The 17,679-nt window shown below is 42.5% G+C and overlaps 1 protein-coding gene across 5 annotated transcripts in view; it reads right to left on the minus strand.

Moving 5' to 3' along the window:
- The window catches only part of LIMCH1 (LIM and calponin homology domains 1), a 179,288-nt gene that overhangs the window by 19,896 nt on the left and 141,713 nt on the right, over nucleotides 1–17,679 (minus strand). For all 5 annotated transcript variants that reach the window (XM_057407513.1, XM_057407514.1, XM_057407512.1 and 2 more), the window contains 5 exons: nucleotides 15,495–15,716; nucleotides 5,941–6,034; nucleotides 3,371–3,543; nucleotides 2,592–2,697; nucleotides 328–356 (listed from right to left, as the gene is read on the minus strand). In XM_057407513.1, the coding sequence (XP_057263496.1) occupies nucleotides 328–356; nucleotides 2,592–2,697; nucleotides 3,371–3,543; nucleotides 5,941–6,034; nucleotides 15,495–15,716 (624 nt within the window). The remainder of the gene's footprint in view (nucleotides 1–327; nucleotides 357–2,591; nucleotides 2,698–3,370; nucleotides 3,544–5,940; nucleotides 6,035–15,494; nucleotides 15,717–17,679) is intronic.

Genomic DNA, 17,679 nt, shown 5'->3' on the forward strand with positions numbered 1-17,679 from the left:
GTAGAATTGTGGTCTCCTCTAATTTCTATGCATTTAAAACAGAATAGATAATTTAGCATTACATATTGTTTTGAGATTACGAAGCTTTAGTGGCTCCAGCAACCAAGCACTGTACAGCTACCACTCTCTCCGTATAAGAGGAGAACGCACAAATTCCAGATTCAGATCATGTCTTGATTTGGGTTGTACTTTTAACCTCTCATTTCCATGAGAAAAAAATAAATTATCATTCTGATTTGGGGATTTCACAAGACATTTTATATAAAAAATTTACTTTTGCTAAACACATATCTCTAAACTAAACAATGATGCAAAAAATGTACTCACATTTGATTTGTCACCACTCTCAGAATCAGCTATTAAAACAAAACAAAATAGAAAGAGGAAAGGTTAAATTTAACGTAGCAAAATATGCTTAGCCTGAATTTAAAACTACATTGTATCTGTATAAAAAGAGCTTCATGTTAGTTTCCTATTTGCTCTCACAACGAAATGCAAGGATGAATCACAAGCAAATCAACTAGAAAAAGAGATTACACCCATCACCCACAAAACTACTTTTTATCTGGATTTAGAGGAGCACAATGCTAACATCAGGTTCTACTCTACTACTAGCTAATGCCATCTACTTCTGGCCACAGATGTTAGCAGTGTTTGGACACTGAGTGTTACCTACCTTGATCTACTTTTCCCTTCTTGATTCAGTGCAAGGAGGGAAAAAGCATAGCAAAGCTAAAAGGATGGGACTACACTATTCAAGAGCCACAGTTACAAAAAGAACCATTGCCATTTTCTATCCAAATATCTGAAAATTAGGCTGATTTAAAGAAATTAAGGAAAAGTTATTTATAACAAGTGATTTCATTTGGGTGCCTGAAACCAGAGCATTACAACAATGTGCAGCCCAACAGCTCTTTGTCAACTGTGCAGCAGGAATAGATACTTTCTACGAAAGCAAGAGGTAGGAGTCCCCATGATCACCAGCTTTCACCCCAGCCCCACGTCCGAAGACACCTATGGCTGGAGGCAGCAGAAGGGCTCAAGCTGGTCTTAGCGCCACATTTACCTGACTGTGAGAAAAACTGTGAGCGCCGCCAGTTGTTGCGAACCCTAAGTGGAACCATGGCCCCGCGGGGTGGCTCTGCAGGCAACGGCACCGGGACAAAACAAGAAACACAGTGTGGTCAAAAGGCAATGACGGACTCTTAGCCCCACCTCAGCCACAAGAGGCTGAAGAAACTGGGGCTGTTGAGCATGGAGAAGAGAAGCTGCGTGGAGACCTCATAGCAGCCTTCCAGCATCTGAAGGGGGCCTACAAGGATGCTGGAGAGGGCAGGATGGATGGGGCCTTGGGCAACCTGGTCTTGTAGAAGATGTCCCTGCCCATGGCAGGGGGGTTGGAACTGGATGATCATAAGGTCCTCTCCAACCCAAACTGTTCTGTGATTCTATGATTTTGACTACAATCACTTTGGCCCATCACAGCTGGTTTACAACAGAGCTGCAGATCACACAGATTGCCTGTATTTAAGTGCCACTTCTGTAACGTGGCACCTAACCTTATATGAGAGCTCTAGCACACTAATGCTAGTTAAAGGGCAGCCACCCCTTCAAGTCTTTTCATGGTACTCACATTCATTCCTACTGCAGATACAAATTTTAAAGGGGTTTGTGATATTTTCAGCTCTGTATGTGCTGTGAACACTAGAGAGCAGCCAAGGGTTGCAGCATCACTGAAAATCAGGCAAGAGACCTGTAATCTCTTGATGTTTGGATTGATTCCTGCCTAAGACGATATTGCTCTTCAAGCTTGTTTAGGAAGCACTTCCCTACTTAAAACAAGTGAGACTTTTGTTTCTTTTCAGACAATTCTTTTTTCCACAGTGGATCACCTTCAGTAGTTTCAATCTTGAAAACACCAGGATAATCAGCATATAACCTATACATGAACTATCAACCTAAAAAATCCTGTGGGGGAAGAAAACTTCAGATGATTTTTCTCTTTCTTTCATAATACCTACATATATGCATCTCTAAAATAAATATAAAATCGAATTACTAAACGTTATCAGTCTCAAGCAAAGGTTTGTCCTGAAGGCAAAAAAGAAATTCTGCTTTACAAGAACTTGTGATGGGCACAGGCCAAATTCAGGGATGTGGACAGATATGTGTATTGTTTATCTATGGAAAGGAGCTCCACATAAACAGTTGAGTGCAGAATTTATCTCCATATATTTTTATTATGACATAAACCAATTTCAAAGCCTTTTTCATCTATGAGCAGCAGTACTAATAAAATGTAATACTCATTGACATGACACAGCTTTTACTGTTAGGCCAGGTAAATATAAAATAGGGGTCCCCCTCCTCCCCTCTGCTGTGTCACTATTCTGCTGTTGTGTTTAAGGGGAACAGCCAGAAGAGTTGTTTGCATTACTGAGGCCATACTACCCATATCAGTCAGATGCAACTAGAAAATAACATTTCAGCTCCAAAACCCTCTGGGTCATTGATTAGGCACTTCTCCCTGAACACTACATGCATGTATATAGTTACTGTCCAGCTGAGTCCTTCAACTGCTTTTTGCTCACCTTGTAGACCAGAATTCTGCAGAGTAACTTGGCTGGTCTCGGGTAGTTTCTTTAAAAATGGCAGTACTACACTCCCTTCTTGTTCCAGCGCTTTTGGTTTCATCACCTGTTCAGATATTTGGGAGCAGAAAACAGCATTAAAAATCAGCAGTTTCAATTTAATACCTTTCTTCTTGTTTTCTGAATCAACATTATCAAAAGATGAAGCTTATTTCTCAAGAATTACAACATGTAGTTGCATTACAGAAGTCCTGGAAACAATCGATAGCTGCCTGTTGTTGACATTCACATTGCCCTGCACACCAAAGTCAATTCTAAACCAGGACCAACATCTAATTCACCTGACAGAGGGGCATGGTTGTGGCCATTTGCTACCTCTGCCACAGCCTGCACTTCTTTAGCACCTCCAAAGGACTAAGAGGGTAAGCTCCACTGTCTATACCTTCTGGATACTCTGCCCTCCCTGACACGTGGTGGGACTGGGGTTTGCAGGTCAAATTCTCGTTTCTTCTGTCAGTTTACAGGTTCAAATGCTACAAGCTGGGGAGTTCCTTTGGAGGGGGAACTTTCTGATGACTACAGAATTTGGCACAGAAACTATCCTCCAGGATCATACCCTGGCAGATTGTTTTGAATGAACTCCTGAAGTGACATTATATACAGAAAAATACCAACCTGCACAATAAATATTTCTGTTTGAGAACTTCCTTTTTTTTGTTGTTGTTGTTTGTCTGGTTTTGTTTTGTTTTCCACTGCTTCTCTTTCTTGACCACACATACCTCTGGTGTAGCAGGGAGCTCTGCTTCCTTCTGCTGCTCCATTTCAGGTTTCTTCACATTTTCCTCACTTGAAGCAGATTCCTCTGAAGGGAGAGGACTGGGAAGAAATTCTAATCTCTTCACAACAGGGCTGGCACAAGCTGCAGTTGACTTGAATTCCTTTTGATCTGAAACTAATCCACACATTCAAGAGATAATATTGTGAGGCTAAGATATTTTTCCAAATAAAATGTAGACATATTTCTTACAATCCGATTTCTCACTGGATATACTGTGAGCCCATTTACTGAACGCTTTGAAAAAATAATCTTCTTTCTTTGACACAAGCAAAATTAATCTCTCAGAGCAGACAAGACTGTAAAAGTGAAATTCACCTGACAAAACCTAGGTGCTTACACTTGACTTGGGTATCATGGGACATCCTTCACGGTCAACAGAGAGGCTTTTCTTGGGGAAGAGTCATGCAATCTATTTCAGACAGTCCTCTTTGGCTGAGATGAGCTGTAACCTAAAATGTGCCTATCAAAGTAGAGATCTCTTTACTGAAGTTGTGTGATGAATCCTATCCTAAGATGCTACCCAGACAAGTAGCTATACCACAGTTAGCATGGTCTCACTTGTCAGCACTGGAGGATATTTCAGTTTGCCTATTTCCACTAAACCCGTCAAGCGTCAGACAACAAACTGCTAACAGGAAGCCTTGGACTGGAGTAAACTTGGAATAATCTAGTTGTCATTCAGTTCTTAAAAAAACCCAACAAGTTGATGCTGGTTTGCAGGAGAAGGGACCAGGAGCACACTGGCCTACAGATGAGGACTGTGACAGCTAAACCAACTACTGTCAGCTGGTACCACCACTGGAAGCAGAGCAGCTGCCAGCATCCCAGGCAGTGCGCAAGAACCCAGGCATCTTTCTAACCTCCTACAGCAGAATTTCAGCTTCAGATCCTGTCTCCTCTCTAACCATGGCAGCAGTGGCAGCTTCTGAATGTACCTCTTTGACAGGCTGGGAGAGTGAGCTGAGAAAGAGATGTAGCCCAAGGTGTCACTAAGAACTTGCACACAAGCAGAGACAAGAGCTGCTCCTGCTGCTGGGCAGATGCACACTGCTTTGGAGCAGTTCCCACACCAATAATGGTAGTATCTGGCTTTTACTGAGCAACAGAGGAGAATGCTTATTCTACAAGAAGGTCGCAGTTTGGACCATATCTATCTCTCCAAAGCAGACATAATGAAAACCCATGTTCCTTTACCATTTCAATTTTTGCAGTTCTATCTCAGTTTTCCTTGCCAGCCAGTATTAAACTTTACTACCAATACTCAATATTTAGCATTTCTCACAGGTGCGGAACCTGACACAAGGCAGTTTTGTGATCTGTAGACACATATCACCAGCTCATCACTGCTGTCTCTTGAGAGGAGAATTTGGTTGGTTCACCACAAGATTGCAGCTTCTACATTACCTGCCAGGTGCAATTCAAGATTGTTAACCTCTGTGTTTTGGCATCTATGAGCCAAAGTAATTAAGTCAGCTAATGAGCCCTTACTAAGAGCCCTTCAGTGTTTACAGCACATCAAGAGAAGGCTGGATATCCTTCTGATCTGGGGGGAATGGTACCCTATTGATGTTTGAAGGCAAAGCTCAATTGTTTAAGTCATATTTAATCTCAACAAATAGGAGCATTATGCTTATGTATCAATTACAGCCAGACATCTCATTTAAATACCTACTTCAAGTAGTACTACTTACTCACCCATACCAGCTGAACTTTGATAGATTCATTTTAAAAAATGAAAAACAAAAAAAGACCATGAACTTAGTATGATAGCAGGGGGTAGATAAATGCCTACTCAAGGGTAGTGTTTCAGACAAACTCTTTTGAGGAAAACAGCTTCAAATTTTACCAGCAAATGCCTTTCACCAGATTAGTAGTCATGCATAAAGGCTTTAAAGCAGAAAATCAGGAGTGTGCTCAATACTGTCCATTTAAAGCCCCTCTGAGTATTGAAATGCCTCTTCTTATTCTCCTTCTACATTTCTCACTGTCTCGGGGGAAGAGGGGGGAAGTGTTAAACAGAAGCTATTACTGACTGATAGTTTCTGCCATGACTGCTTTCTGGTTACAGCACGCTGTGGCACCAGCTTTTCGGTCACACAAACAGCAAAGCAGACAACTCGTGTCCCAGACAATGTGCAATGAGGTGTGTTATTTCAGCCCTGGAATGACACAGCAGTCCAAGCTGGAAGGAACCTTGAAAGGTCACCCAGTCCCAACTTTCATGGGAAAGGGAGCCTAGATGAGACTGCTTAGCGCCCTATTCAGTTGCACCTTGAAAACCTCCATCCATGGGGACTCTACCAGGTCCCTCAGGAGGTTGTTGCAGTGAACGATCGCTCTTACAATAAAAAATTTATTTCTTATGTTGAGATTTCTGACAACTTCTGCATTTTCTAATAAACACTCTTGGTGCTGCTGCAGATGCGCTTATCAGACTGTGCCACGGGGTGGGCCTGACCCCAGCCCCATTAGTGGGCAAGGGCAGGTGCAAGGGCAGCAGCTATCATGTACCTGGGGATGGGCATGCCAGGCTCCCGGGTCCTGCACTTCCAGGGCTGGCCTCAACCTGCTGGCTGGCAACTGGGGCTGCTTCCACCGGGGAGGACTGTGGAGAACAGTACAGTAGAAACATTAGTGAGTACACTGGAAATAAAAGTAAGTGTTAATTCCTCAAGGCAGTACTTGCTGCTTCTTTGTAATGTATTTGAGCCAGACTGGTTTAGAGCTCAGCAGGGAGCTGGGAAGCACGTTTTGGAGCAGTATGTGCTGCTTGGGTGCTGAATCACTGGGCTTTAATCTGCTTTTCAAACCGTTCATCAGCATCCATTAATATGGTTGGTTTGGAATAGCTCCTACAGGCTTTTAAAATTGTAGGATATCTTGGATTGTGTTAGCTGGCGATAAGCATACATTTCACCCCTAATTTCCTCTTCCAGAATGAAACAAAAATGTATGCCTTAGTGAATACATAGTACGTACTAGAGTTTGAAAAGTGGCAAAGTAATTAAATATTTCCTTTACTTCATGGTTGTCTAAACAATCTGTTATCTGAAGGGAAAAGCAAGAGTGAGTATTAAAGGTAATGAGATACTTGAAATACTATTAAGAGAGGACTGAAAAAATATGGTGAGACCATATCGAGCCAATAATCCAAATGCCTTTGAAAAGCCAGCTTCCTGACCCAGGACAAGGCCGTTGCAGAGCTAAAACCACACTGTCAAAACAAGAGTAGCACTTCAGCTGATCTATTTAGCAGCTTCCACCATACATCCGTTTTCCCAGCAGGCAAATCAAGAAAAATCTGCAGCAAAGCCATCAGCAACGGCACAGTGCTGCTAATGCACGAGAGATCTAGAAAACAGCACAGTCAACAAAGGAAAACAAAAAAAACCAAACTACTTTTAGAAATCAAAAGTAACCTATTTCAGAAGCAGTCTATTGCAGACTCGCTTTCCTGTCCTCCTCCCACCTCTGCATCTTATTAACAGCTGCAAGGGAGGAAACCTGATGAAATTGCCTCTTTTCTGGGAGCCGGATTCAGACCTCCACCTTCTGCATGGATCTTATTTCCCATCCCTGCAGACCCACATGAGCCTACAGTCCCTCATCTACTCGTGCCCCAGGAGAAGCAGACCCGGGCTGTCACAGCTCAGTCAGTGTGGATGTCTGCTGGCAGTACCAACAGGACAACAATGCCCGTGGACACACTTTGGCTCCAAAGAGCTTTGCTCTTGGCAGAGCTCAGGAATCCCTGCCTCTCCTCTCTGGAGGGAGGCATGCTCTGGAGAGGGTCAGGGGACATGTCTGGGAAGATGCACTGGTGTGGACTGATGTGGGGCTGTGGCCTGGGGCTGTGACCCGCCCAGCGGGCAGTGAGCAGTGCCGGCAACAGAAGGAGCCCTGCCTAGGTCAGCGCCGCCACCTTGCAGCGGGACAGGCGCCAGATGACAGCCGTGAGGCTCTACAGGTGGCAGTGCGTCTCCTCTGCTGCTGGGGCTGGCTGCCCGCCATCCTCCTACTGTCTGGAGCTTCCCACTGCACCCTCACCTCTGCCCACCCTCACCTTTGCCCCATGCAAGGCACACGGACAACCCCCGTGCCTGCCTAAAAGCGTATCTCAAGGTGGGCAAGGCAGAAAGTGAAATACGTGCTCCAAAAAGGCAGCATGGAAAGGCTGAGGACTTCCTCTCCACCACGTCCACCTGTAAGCATGCCTATACCAAGAGCAAACAAGGCATGAAGCATCCCTACCATGTGTCACATGCCCCAGACAGGAATGATAACTGGAGATGAGACTCAGGCTGAAGAATAGGCCCCAGAGAAATGTTCCAGAGACTGTGAGTCCTGTGCCCCAGAGATTTGCCTCTTGGCAGTCTGTGGCTCTTTTCTCCTGTATAACCCACCTTGCCCTTCCCAGCCCATCTCGATACCAGCCTGTTTCAGTGAGAGCTTTCTCACTGGAAGCCCCCACAGAAGTACTCTGCAACTAAACAAAATTCCTCCTTCAGCCTCAGTTCTGGCTCCAACACAACAGCAGCCAGGGGAAAAGCTACTGGAAACCCTTCCCAACCTTGCTCAGTGAAGAACTAAGTATTTCTGTTTTCCAGGAGGCCAGTAAGGGCAGGGTAACAGGCTGCTGGAGGTGTTCAAGACTCGAATGATCAAGCCTGTAACAACCCAGTCTGACCTCATGTCTGATCCTGTTTGAGAAGAGGCTCAGCTGGAGACCTATAACCTGAATTATTCTGTCATTCCACAACCTACAAACCTCCATTAAACCTAAACAAATGGCTAGTATCGAGAGCTCAGAGTTTGCCCTAAGCAAGGTAGATTTTAACTGGAAAAGCAAGAGACACCTACTCAACAACTCTACCCACTGCTCCAAAGCGTAACTCTTTCCAATTTCTATTATGCATGTTCATATTGCTGTTATTTTTGGTAAAGCAATGGAATCCACCCTCCACTCTCAAAAAGCAACTTTCCAAACAGATTTTTTTTTTTTTTAAGAGAAAAAAAAAGATTTTGTTTTTAAGAAAAAAAAAAGGATTAAAAAAAAAGAGAAAAAAAATCAGCTTTAATTTCAGAGTCTTTAAAACTATAAACAGTAATAAACTGGGTACAATACAAAAAGTGTTTAACAGTGTTACCTGCACCCAGGGAAGTCAGATGCCAGTGGCAGCTGGAGCTGAGGAAGGAGCACAGCCACACTTGGCCCCTCAGAGGGTTTAAGAGGCTCAGCAAATCCACAAACATGATGCACTTCTATCACCTCTGGGTCTAGAGTTACCTCAGGAACCTACACATGGTGCTGCATCACATCGCTATCCTGCACAAGTGTGATAGGTAAATCTACCAATAACCTACATCCAGGAGGTTGAACCAGAAGCAGATGTTATTTATAGAAATTATTTCAAAAAGGAGTAAAAAAAAAGAGCAAGCTACTGCTTGCTGCAGAAAATGGAATTTTACAATAGCATGCTGCACAAGTTCTGTTCCTGCTCACAAGACTTGACTCTTCCTCCTCCCTTTGCTGAGCAATTTAATGCTAGTGACATACAGCTAAAAATATAAAACTGATTAGTAAGTAATTTATAAAAAATTAAGCCTACTTCACTGGGGAACTCTCTCATTCCCACTATATCTATTTATAACACTAAGAAATGAAATATTATCCAGTGCTTTATCCAGATGTATATGACACACTTCAGAAAATTCTCATACTGATACTGCTGATAAAATGTCTTTCAACTGCAGACTATCATCATTCACTTCATAAATATTTTGTCATCAAATGATGATGTTATCACTGAACACAAAGAAGGCATACAAACATCTCATTGTACCTAAAAGGATCATATTTTGACATGAACATTTGAAAACTGAACAACTCAGTGAGTGCCGTTCCCGAGGTGTTTCAGAGGAGCTCTCATATTTTGGGATGAAGGACCCATGCAGCCTCTTGGCAGCACCCGGCTGCAGCCACACGTGTTTGTGTGAACAGATGCATCATTCTGCAGGATCACAAAGCCACTCCATATGCTGGCTCTGCTGTAGGTGCCTACAAGGGAAGGTCACACAACACCTGCTCATCCACAAGCAATGAAGCCATCAAGGGACATAGGAAAAAACTTGCTGCATGGGGGCTGGGGTTTTCTCAGTCCCCAGATCCAGGCTGGTGTGAAGACTCTGTCCCATTAACTCCTTGAAACTGAAGAATGCTGTCTACTTGGATTGGTGTTTTTATTACCCCATGCATCTAGCCACCCATCAGTTAAAGCGAGCTTCTCCATTTAGGATTTAGAAGCCTTAGTCCATGATGGAAAATTAAATATTGCGACTGTAGACTGCAGCTGCAGTTATGAGCACATCAGTAACAGAGGTGCCCTGGGTTTGGTGCTTAAACCACAAAAAGAGGACAAAGCAACACCTCTCTTGTGCTAACCAAGGTATCCATTTAACAGACACAAGCATGGCTGACTGCTGTATAGTATTAGTTTGGTTTGTAGTAGACAGGATTTCTGTCTGATACACTGGGATATCAGCCCAAGTATTTTCTTTAAGACCATACAGGCCAGAAATAGCCATGCTGCCTATTGCTGTGGCAGAACTTTACACCCTTATAAATACCTAAAAATACAGTAACTAAGAACTCTTAAACACCAAACATCACTACTACTACAAGAATTCAAACTCAAAAAGAAGTAACAGTACAACTTTATTAACCCTTATTGTAAATTAAATCAAAATGTAGTTCAGTTAACACTACTTGTACACAAAAGCATGTGAAATATCGTTACTGTATTTTCTATGAAAACATGACAAAACAAGCTGTCTGGAACCAGCGAGAATGCAGAGATATTAGGAAGAATCAGGTTAGAACTACAATCTGAATTCTGTGAAATTACTCAGGAATGAAATTGCTTACAGTATCAATAGCTGCATGTAGAAATTGCCTGACACATCTTTCAAACTTCTGTGATTGAAATTCTGCATGTATCATTGACTTGAAAATTTTCCTATAATGATTTCCTCATCAAAGCTAGCATTTTCTATTGCTGTAAGTGCTAATGGTGTCATGACTTTGGGCTGCTACAGCTAAGTGCCTTGCGTGCTATGCCAGAACACTGCTCTGACACATTAAGTCACCTGCCTCATCTGGCAGCTATATAATGGTATACTTGGGCCAGCTATTACAACCAAAGATCAGGGTGGATCTGTAATTGACAGAGAAGCCTTGAAAGTGCTGCAAGAAAGTGTTAAGTATTCCTGTTAGTCATTTTTTTTAGAGTTATTACTGCTCAATTGGGTTGTAAAATAAGATCCTGTCACTCACAGCTACTGAAAAGTGCATGTGTGTCTGGAGGATGGGAGGCACAGATGCTAGGTTCATAACCAAATCCTGAGCAGGGTTCCCTCCCCTCTAGATGGTTTGAAGTTTTGCTGCTCTCATTTCTTATCCTAGACCTTTTTCCCTTATGGAACTCCAGCCCTCCTTGAACCTCCCATGTGTGGTTCAAGGCAAAGCTGTCAATCTGGAACAGACATACACACTCTACAAGTGTTTCTTGTAATGAATCAAAGAACAAAGACTTGTCCTACCAGATATGTACAAATCAGCGTTTCAACTCTGCTCTCCTGTAGCTTGGCCAACAATCCTCAACCACAAGAAAGCTTATACTTTAATCTCAGTTCAATCAGTGGATTTTTGAAGATGAAGCAAAGTGTTACTTGGATATAGAAAACAGGTTTATTTTGAGCCAAGCAGGCTGTGAGTAGAAATGGACAAGTTTAAGCTAGCTAGTGAAAAATTAAAACAAAGCCTAAATCTCTCCCCACTATCACCACCTCACCCTGGTCTTTTTAAAGTTGCCATCTATTTTTTTTTTAATCAGAGCAAAGCTATAATTAGAGCCACAGCAAGCCAATAATAACAAGCCAAGGTTTAGACTGGATGTTAGGAAAAATTTCTTCACAGAGAAGGGAAGCATGTATTGGAACAGGCTTCCCAGGAAAGCAGTGGAATCACTGTCCCTGGAAGTGTTAAAAAACTGCGTAGATGAGGCCCTCAGTGATACGCTTTAGTGGTGGTCTTGGCAGTTCTGGGTAATGGTTGGACTTGATCTTAAAGGTCTTTTCCAACCTAGTTGAGTCTATGATTCTAATAATTTCTAAATGCTCATACAAAGACTGGTTAAAATAAAATGATGTTACTGACAAATTAATCACCCAACACTAAAATCTGCACAAATATTGGTTTAAAACAAAACATTTACTTTGCCAGCTTCTGATTCAAAGATACAACTTCTCAGCATTTGTAATGTGCATCACTGTTCTGTAGAATGGAAAGAAAACATGACCTAATCGCTGACAGGTAGGACCTGGGTGAGGAGATGATTCTCATGTCATTGCTGCTGTGGCCACTGACTGATTTGGGCCTTTGTCCAGTTCTTTCAGCTGCAGTAAGAGAGGTGTGCTTTCCCTACTGCTGCCCTCCACAAACACCAGTGGGATATTTTCATCCTCCTTACAGGCCATTTTTTTCTTTTCTAGCCTAAAATCATAGGCAAAATTTCATAAGCTACTTTGAGTAAAAGTCTCTTATCAATCCCTCACCAAAATCTAAGTACTCTACACTACAGACAAAAGTACAGTTTCTTGATATTAGTTTTCTTTACCATCCTTCCCACCTGCTGCAGCTTCTTATATTCATTTCATAGTAGATTTAGGCAGGAGTTACATATGTTTCCCAATCAGTCTCTGATTGCCAATCATTATTTGATTCACATACACATGGGGTTCTTCTCTGTCAAAAGGACAACTGACACTGAGGCCTCACCCATATGAAAAGATGCCTGCACTTCTCTAGCTCCGCAAAAACCTCAATCATATCCGTGTTTTAAGTGGTGCAACTTGACTAAACTATTTTCCAAACTTCAGGCCAAAAGAGCTGTTGAAGTACAGTTGCACAGCATCTTCCCGTATTGCAGACAATGGCTGAGGCCAGCTGGACAGATTTAGAGCAGGGCTACAGAGCTTCAAAGGGAAGCCTGCCAGGCGGAGAGAAGACAGGGCTAGTCTATTTGACAACTGAACTGAAACAGGAGGGGAGCAGCTGTAAGAAGGATGGAGGAGGAGGACAGAGAATGCAAAGAACAGGAAGAGAGTCATAAGGGGAGGACAGGAGGGGCCAAAGGTAATGTATATATGGAAAGGAATATATACTTCACAAAAGAGAGTCTGGGCAAAAAATAAATGAATAAAATACAAAACCAAAACAAATCTTGGAGCAACTAGAGAGAAAAAAATCCCTATGAACAGCTTCTCTTGACAGGCAGAGGAGCTAGTGCTTATGAATCTTATTCAAAGCCTGTGAAGGACATAGCTAACAAGAACTGTATCAATAAAGGACAGTACACAAATAAAGGCAATGAAAGCAAGTTTAGAAAAGGCTTTGAAAACACGCTCAATTTGTAAAAGTTTTCTCAAAGCAAAAGAAATGTAGTAGTTTCTTCCACTCCAGACGTCTCTGCTTCTTCATCAGCTGCATTTCTATGCCCGTTTCTGTCATCTTCTCTCCTAAAAATTCAGTAGGATTAAGCAGCAGATAGAAACTACAGCCCTGGTTTCTCCTTGTGGGAGGTGACACAGCAGCAGCTTCAGAAGGTTTTCTAACTTCCAAGAATGTGCAGTTTGGAAGCCTCATGCTGCCGGGGCCAAAAGCAAACCCCCTTTTTCCCTCTGGATGACTCACAGTGATAGCCAGAGTTATTCAGCAACCTTCCCAGCAAGAGGCTATGCTTTATGAGACTGGGACAGTCTTCATAAAGAAGAAGCCCAGGAGGCTTTCTTTCCTAATTTGGATTTCCAACCTCCCTATAGAGGTTATATCTTCAAAGAGGATTTTAGCATTTCAGGCTTTGCAGATGCAGGCTGACTTTGTTGTGTTAGTTGTCCAGAAAACAAAGTAAAATAGGTACAGGGAGAAGACTGAGTGAAGTGAGTCCACTGTAGCTGCCTTATTCTTGCAGATAAGTTACCAGGCTGACTGTATCCATATTGAGCTATCTAGAGCAGTCTTGGTATGTGCCCCAACACACAGAACTAAATTACTGCTCATGCCTTAGTCTAAGGAATGGATGGGGACATGGAAAATTAAAATGCAGCAGCTGGGTAAAGATGGGCAAACATCTAGAAGGAACAGAGCCTGTAATTTTATCTTAGGCTGGCAAATTCCCTTACACTAACAGGAAGGGAATTCCTCTTTCCCCTATCACACTCAGTGCATTCCACTTGTTTTCCCAAAAAGATTCCCCTCAAAGCAGTTTCCTCTCCTTGCTTTGCCCTTGACATACCTCTGCTTGAAGCTGAAGTACCAGGAGTAATTATAATGATTTGTGATATCTAGTCACGTTACTGATGAAGCCATAAAGTTAGTGATATAAAATCCTAGTCAGAAACTCTGTCTATAGCACCATTTGGGTGCACGCTCATTCTCTCGAGAAGGCTTCATCATGAAGTGGACTCAAGCTCAGAAAGCAGGAGGTTCATGTCAGAGTCACAAGGAATCTGATAATTCGAACTGTTCTGCCTCCCTTGCCAATTATCACCATGAAGGCTAAGACACTGGAGGCAGGAATCCAACACAGAAAAACCTGTGTTCAGCTGACCACATCATCCTCAAAGCTATAGAAAGGGAAGGATGAGAGGGTACAGAATGGGTACAAACATACCCAAGACCTAACAGCGGCTTCAGTCGCTGAATTTCCTCTCAACTATTCTACAGATATACTGGTCTGGAAATCTTTAAAAGGAGACAGTAATGATTTCATTTGGCTACTTTTCTGATCACCACTGTGTTTCTAATCTGCAGCAAGCCAAAGCTCTTCTCTATCCTCCAAACATTCCCATTACCAGCAATCCCATATCAGACACAAAGCTTACCTGGCTTTTCCCTTACAGCCAATTTATTCTGACTGGAGCAGCCTCTGTGATGCCATCCCTGCCTGCTTTCCTGCAAATCATTCATTTTTGACTCTGTAACAGTTCCCTCTGACAGGATGAAGCCTATGCTCACAGCACATCCCAACTCCCATGCTTGCTGCAGGCTCCATGGCTTAGCTGTCAGTGGCCAGAGACTAGCACAAAGCAGGCGATTAAGGCACAGGCCATGATGGCCTGAGTGAACCATCACTCTTCAGGACAGATCCCTGCCTACTCCCTGTTACCTATCTGGTCAATGCTTGGATGAAATCTGAGATGAAAGCAAAAAATTATTATACTCCAACTCTCACCACATCTCCGATTCTCTTTGTGTTAGACAGAAAAGAATAGTGAGAATTCCCTATCCTGCAGCTTGTTTGCAGTACAGTGCTTATTTCTTGTTTTGTTTTTGCTATCTACTTTTATTACAGTTTTGTAGCATCTAGATTCCTGCTGTGATATGTTCTAATTTTCTTCCTGCCTTTTTCTCTGGGGAGGAGGGGGAGAAACAGATGAAAAGGTAAAATTAATTTGTTTCTTTGATAAGGCAGTTAAGAAGCACATTGGCTCCTCTCAGCATTTCAACAGATTATCCCCTGTTCCAATATTTCTGAGAGAGAAAAATGAATGCTCAAAACTGCCAGCATGTCCACATCCTCTTCTTTGAAAATGGAAAACTGAGACTAATTGTAATGGCTTGCACAGTCCAACTATGTTGCTGATCTAATCAGCTAACATCAGGAGAAGTGCTGAATAAATCTGCACAATAGCTGGGACACAGAGTTGATTTCTCCCTGGCCCAGCACATTTAAAGCATGCTTATCAGCTGCATGACATCTGAAAAAAAAGAGACACTGGCTGCAAAAGGTCCTCTGAATCTTCCCCTCCCATTTCTATACCCACATCCCAAAGGAAGAAGCCTTTAATTTACAAAGGATTTTGTTGGGTTTTTTTCCTGATCTGGGCACACCCTCTTGAAATAAAGCAAACATAAGCACTTGGGTTTCATTAGTTAGTGACTAAATATGTTATGAGACAGAAAACTGGCAGAGAAAGTAAGGCTGGTTTGTTCGTGTTGGTCTTACTGTTGGCTCTTTGTGCACACTCTGAGTGGCAGAACTCTGTAAACTGAGCTCAACACTTGTGGGGTCCTTCTTCAACTCTACCGGTGGCCTGTCCCCTCTGGCTACTCCGTCAAATTTCAGAGATCTGCTTGGCGAAGGAGTAAATATTACTGTTGTGCACTCTTTATCCTTCTCTTCCACGCCGTTAAAATTCTCTCCATTCATGCTGACTTTTCCATCTACCTGCAGAATACAATTAAATAAATATGCTGAGGCAACTAGCATTCAAAGGAATGTAGGAAATTAGGACTTCAACATGATATTAGATTTGTTAACACAGTCTGTGCCATCACTTAAGGATGGAGCCAAGCACACTTATTTAACTGCCCAAGACAGAAGAAAGCCCTGTTTCAGGGGTGGTGATGTATAAATAAAATACAGACAGAAGGTAATAATTTTTCTGGATTCTCTGGTTTCCCACATTTTGTTTTCCCAGTAACATACAAAAAGCTTTTGTGCGCATTACAGACCAACAGATTTTAAAATTTTAGAGAAATTTTAGACAAAAATGTCTGGGTTTTGCATTGCCACATGCAAAACAAAAGCAAGTTCTTGAGGACTAATTATGTTGATGAACTGCTATGTACCCCTGACGACCTCACCACAGTATTAGTAGACCATGCTTTCTGAAGCACTGTCATGAGAACTTTGAAGGGTCAGGAGCTGCAGAGTTCATCCCTTTCTTTCTTTACTGTTCACAATAGGGAAGCAAGGAACCAACAAATAAACCTGGGTATTCAACTTTCTCCATGAGACAATAAAATAAATAGCTGCTTTCCCAGAAACTGATGTCATGCAGTCTCCATGAAAAGGGGAGTGCAGGAACAGTTTACCTACTTTGTTCTCAGGGTCAAGCTAGCTCCTTGGTGGGCATATGTTACTCCTAAGGAGCCCTCAAGCAAGGAAGAAAATATAAGAAAAGCTCTAGTTTCACCCTCTGCACTGACACAGTTTCCTCTTGGGATTTTAATACTTCATAATTATGTTCTGAATAGAGGTGGCACGTGAAGACTTCCTTCAATTTGAAGGACTGTATACATGAAAAAAGTCTGGCTACAAAGAACTCACAAGCCATTGACCATGAGAGGGCCCAGCTGGAGAGAGACCAGGCGAGGACCAGGTATCAGTAACACCGTATTATTGCTGCCTAGCTACAGCACACGTTTACAGGCTTATCAGCAGGGGTGAGTTCTCAATATATTTGAAGGAAGGCTTTGCTCTGGGCACAGAGACCCTTCCTTGAAAAATAATCACCACAGGAGACAAAGCAAAGGTGAGGGAGTAAATATGGTCAGACTCTTCACTGCTAATCACTGGACTTTGGGAGAATAATGGCACAGATCAGTGATTTCTTAAAAAGCTATGTGGGATACATATGGTGATCAGTCATTTCAGGTTTCTCCACAGGCACTGCCTAAACAAAAAACACATGTAAAAACAAGCTCAGAGGTAAGCCATTCCATGGAAACTTTTCACTTACTTCACTGTTACTGACAACTGATGCAACAAGTGTCAAAACTGCTTTATTGAACTGAAACACTGTTTAAAAAAACAAAGTTCTTTCCATCTCATCCTCCCTGTCCCACTCCCTATTTCACCATTTACTTATCTTCAGTACTTTACTTCTTGAGTAAACAGCTTGGATACCTCAAATGCACTCCAACTTAGTATATGCCGTAAGTGCTAAGCTGAGGGCAATCTCCTCCCACTGACTTCTTGTATAAGTGCATCCAGAGGTCTGCTCTCTGTCTGAGCCTGATTAACTAAGAGGCTATCTTGGAGGTAATGGGCATCCTCAGTTCTGACAGAAGTGCAGGGAGGTGATGGCAGTTAGCACCTCGTGCAATCAGCTCCCAGGCAGAGGAAAGTGGTTTCACCTCCTCTGACCGTTTTTCAGACAAAAAGGTTCCCTCCCTTTCCTCACTGCCATCATCCACTCAACACAGCACCATTCTTAGGGTTTAATTTCCAAACACAAGTGTGAGCAGACACTGAGCTCTGTGCCTGTGTGCTAGATTATCTACTAGAGAGGCAGGTCATAAAAGATCTCAGAAATAGAATAGCCAGGAAAACACTGTAAGGCTGCACCATCAATTTTAGTGTCTCTGTTTAGACTAAGACATTTCTCTATTTATATTACAGAGGA

The sequence above is a fragment of the Pezoporus wallicus genome, unplaced genomic scaffold, assembly GCF_028554395.1.
Source record: "Pezoporus wallicus isolate ANWC-B61680 ecotype Strahan unplaced genomic scaffold, APGP_CSIRO_Pwel_v1 contig_2492, whole genome shotgun sequence".
Classification (NCBI taxonomy): Eukaryota; Metazoa; Chordata; class Aves; order Psittaciformes; family Psittacidae; genus Pezoporus; species Pezoporus wallicus.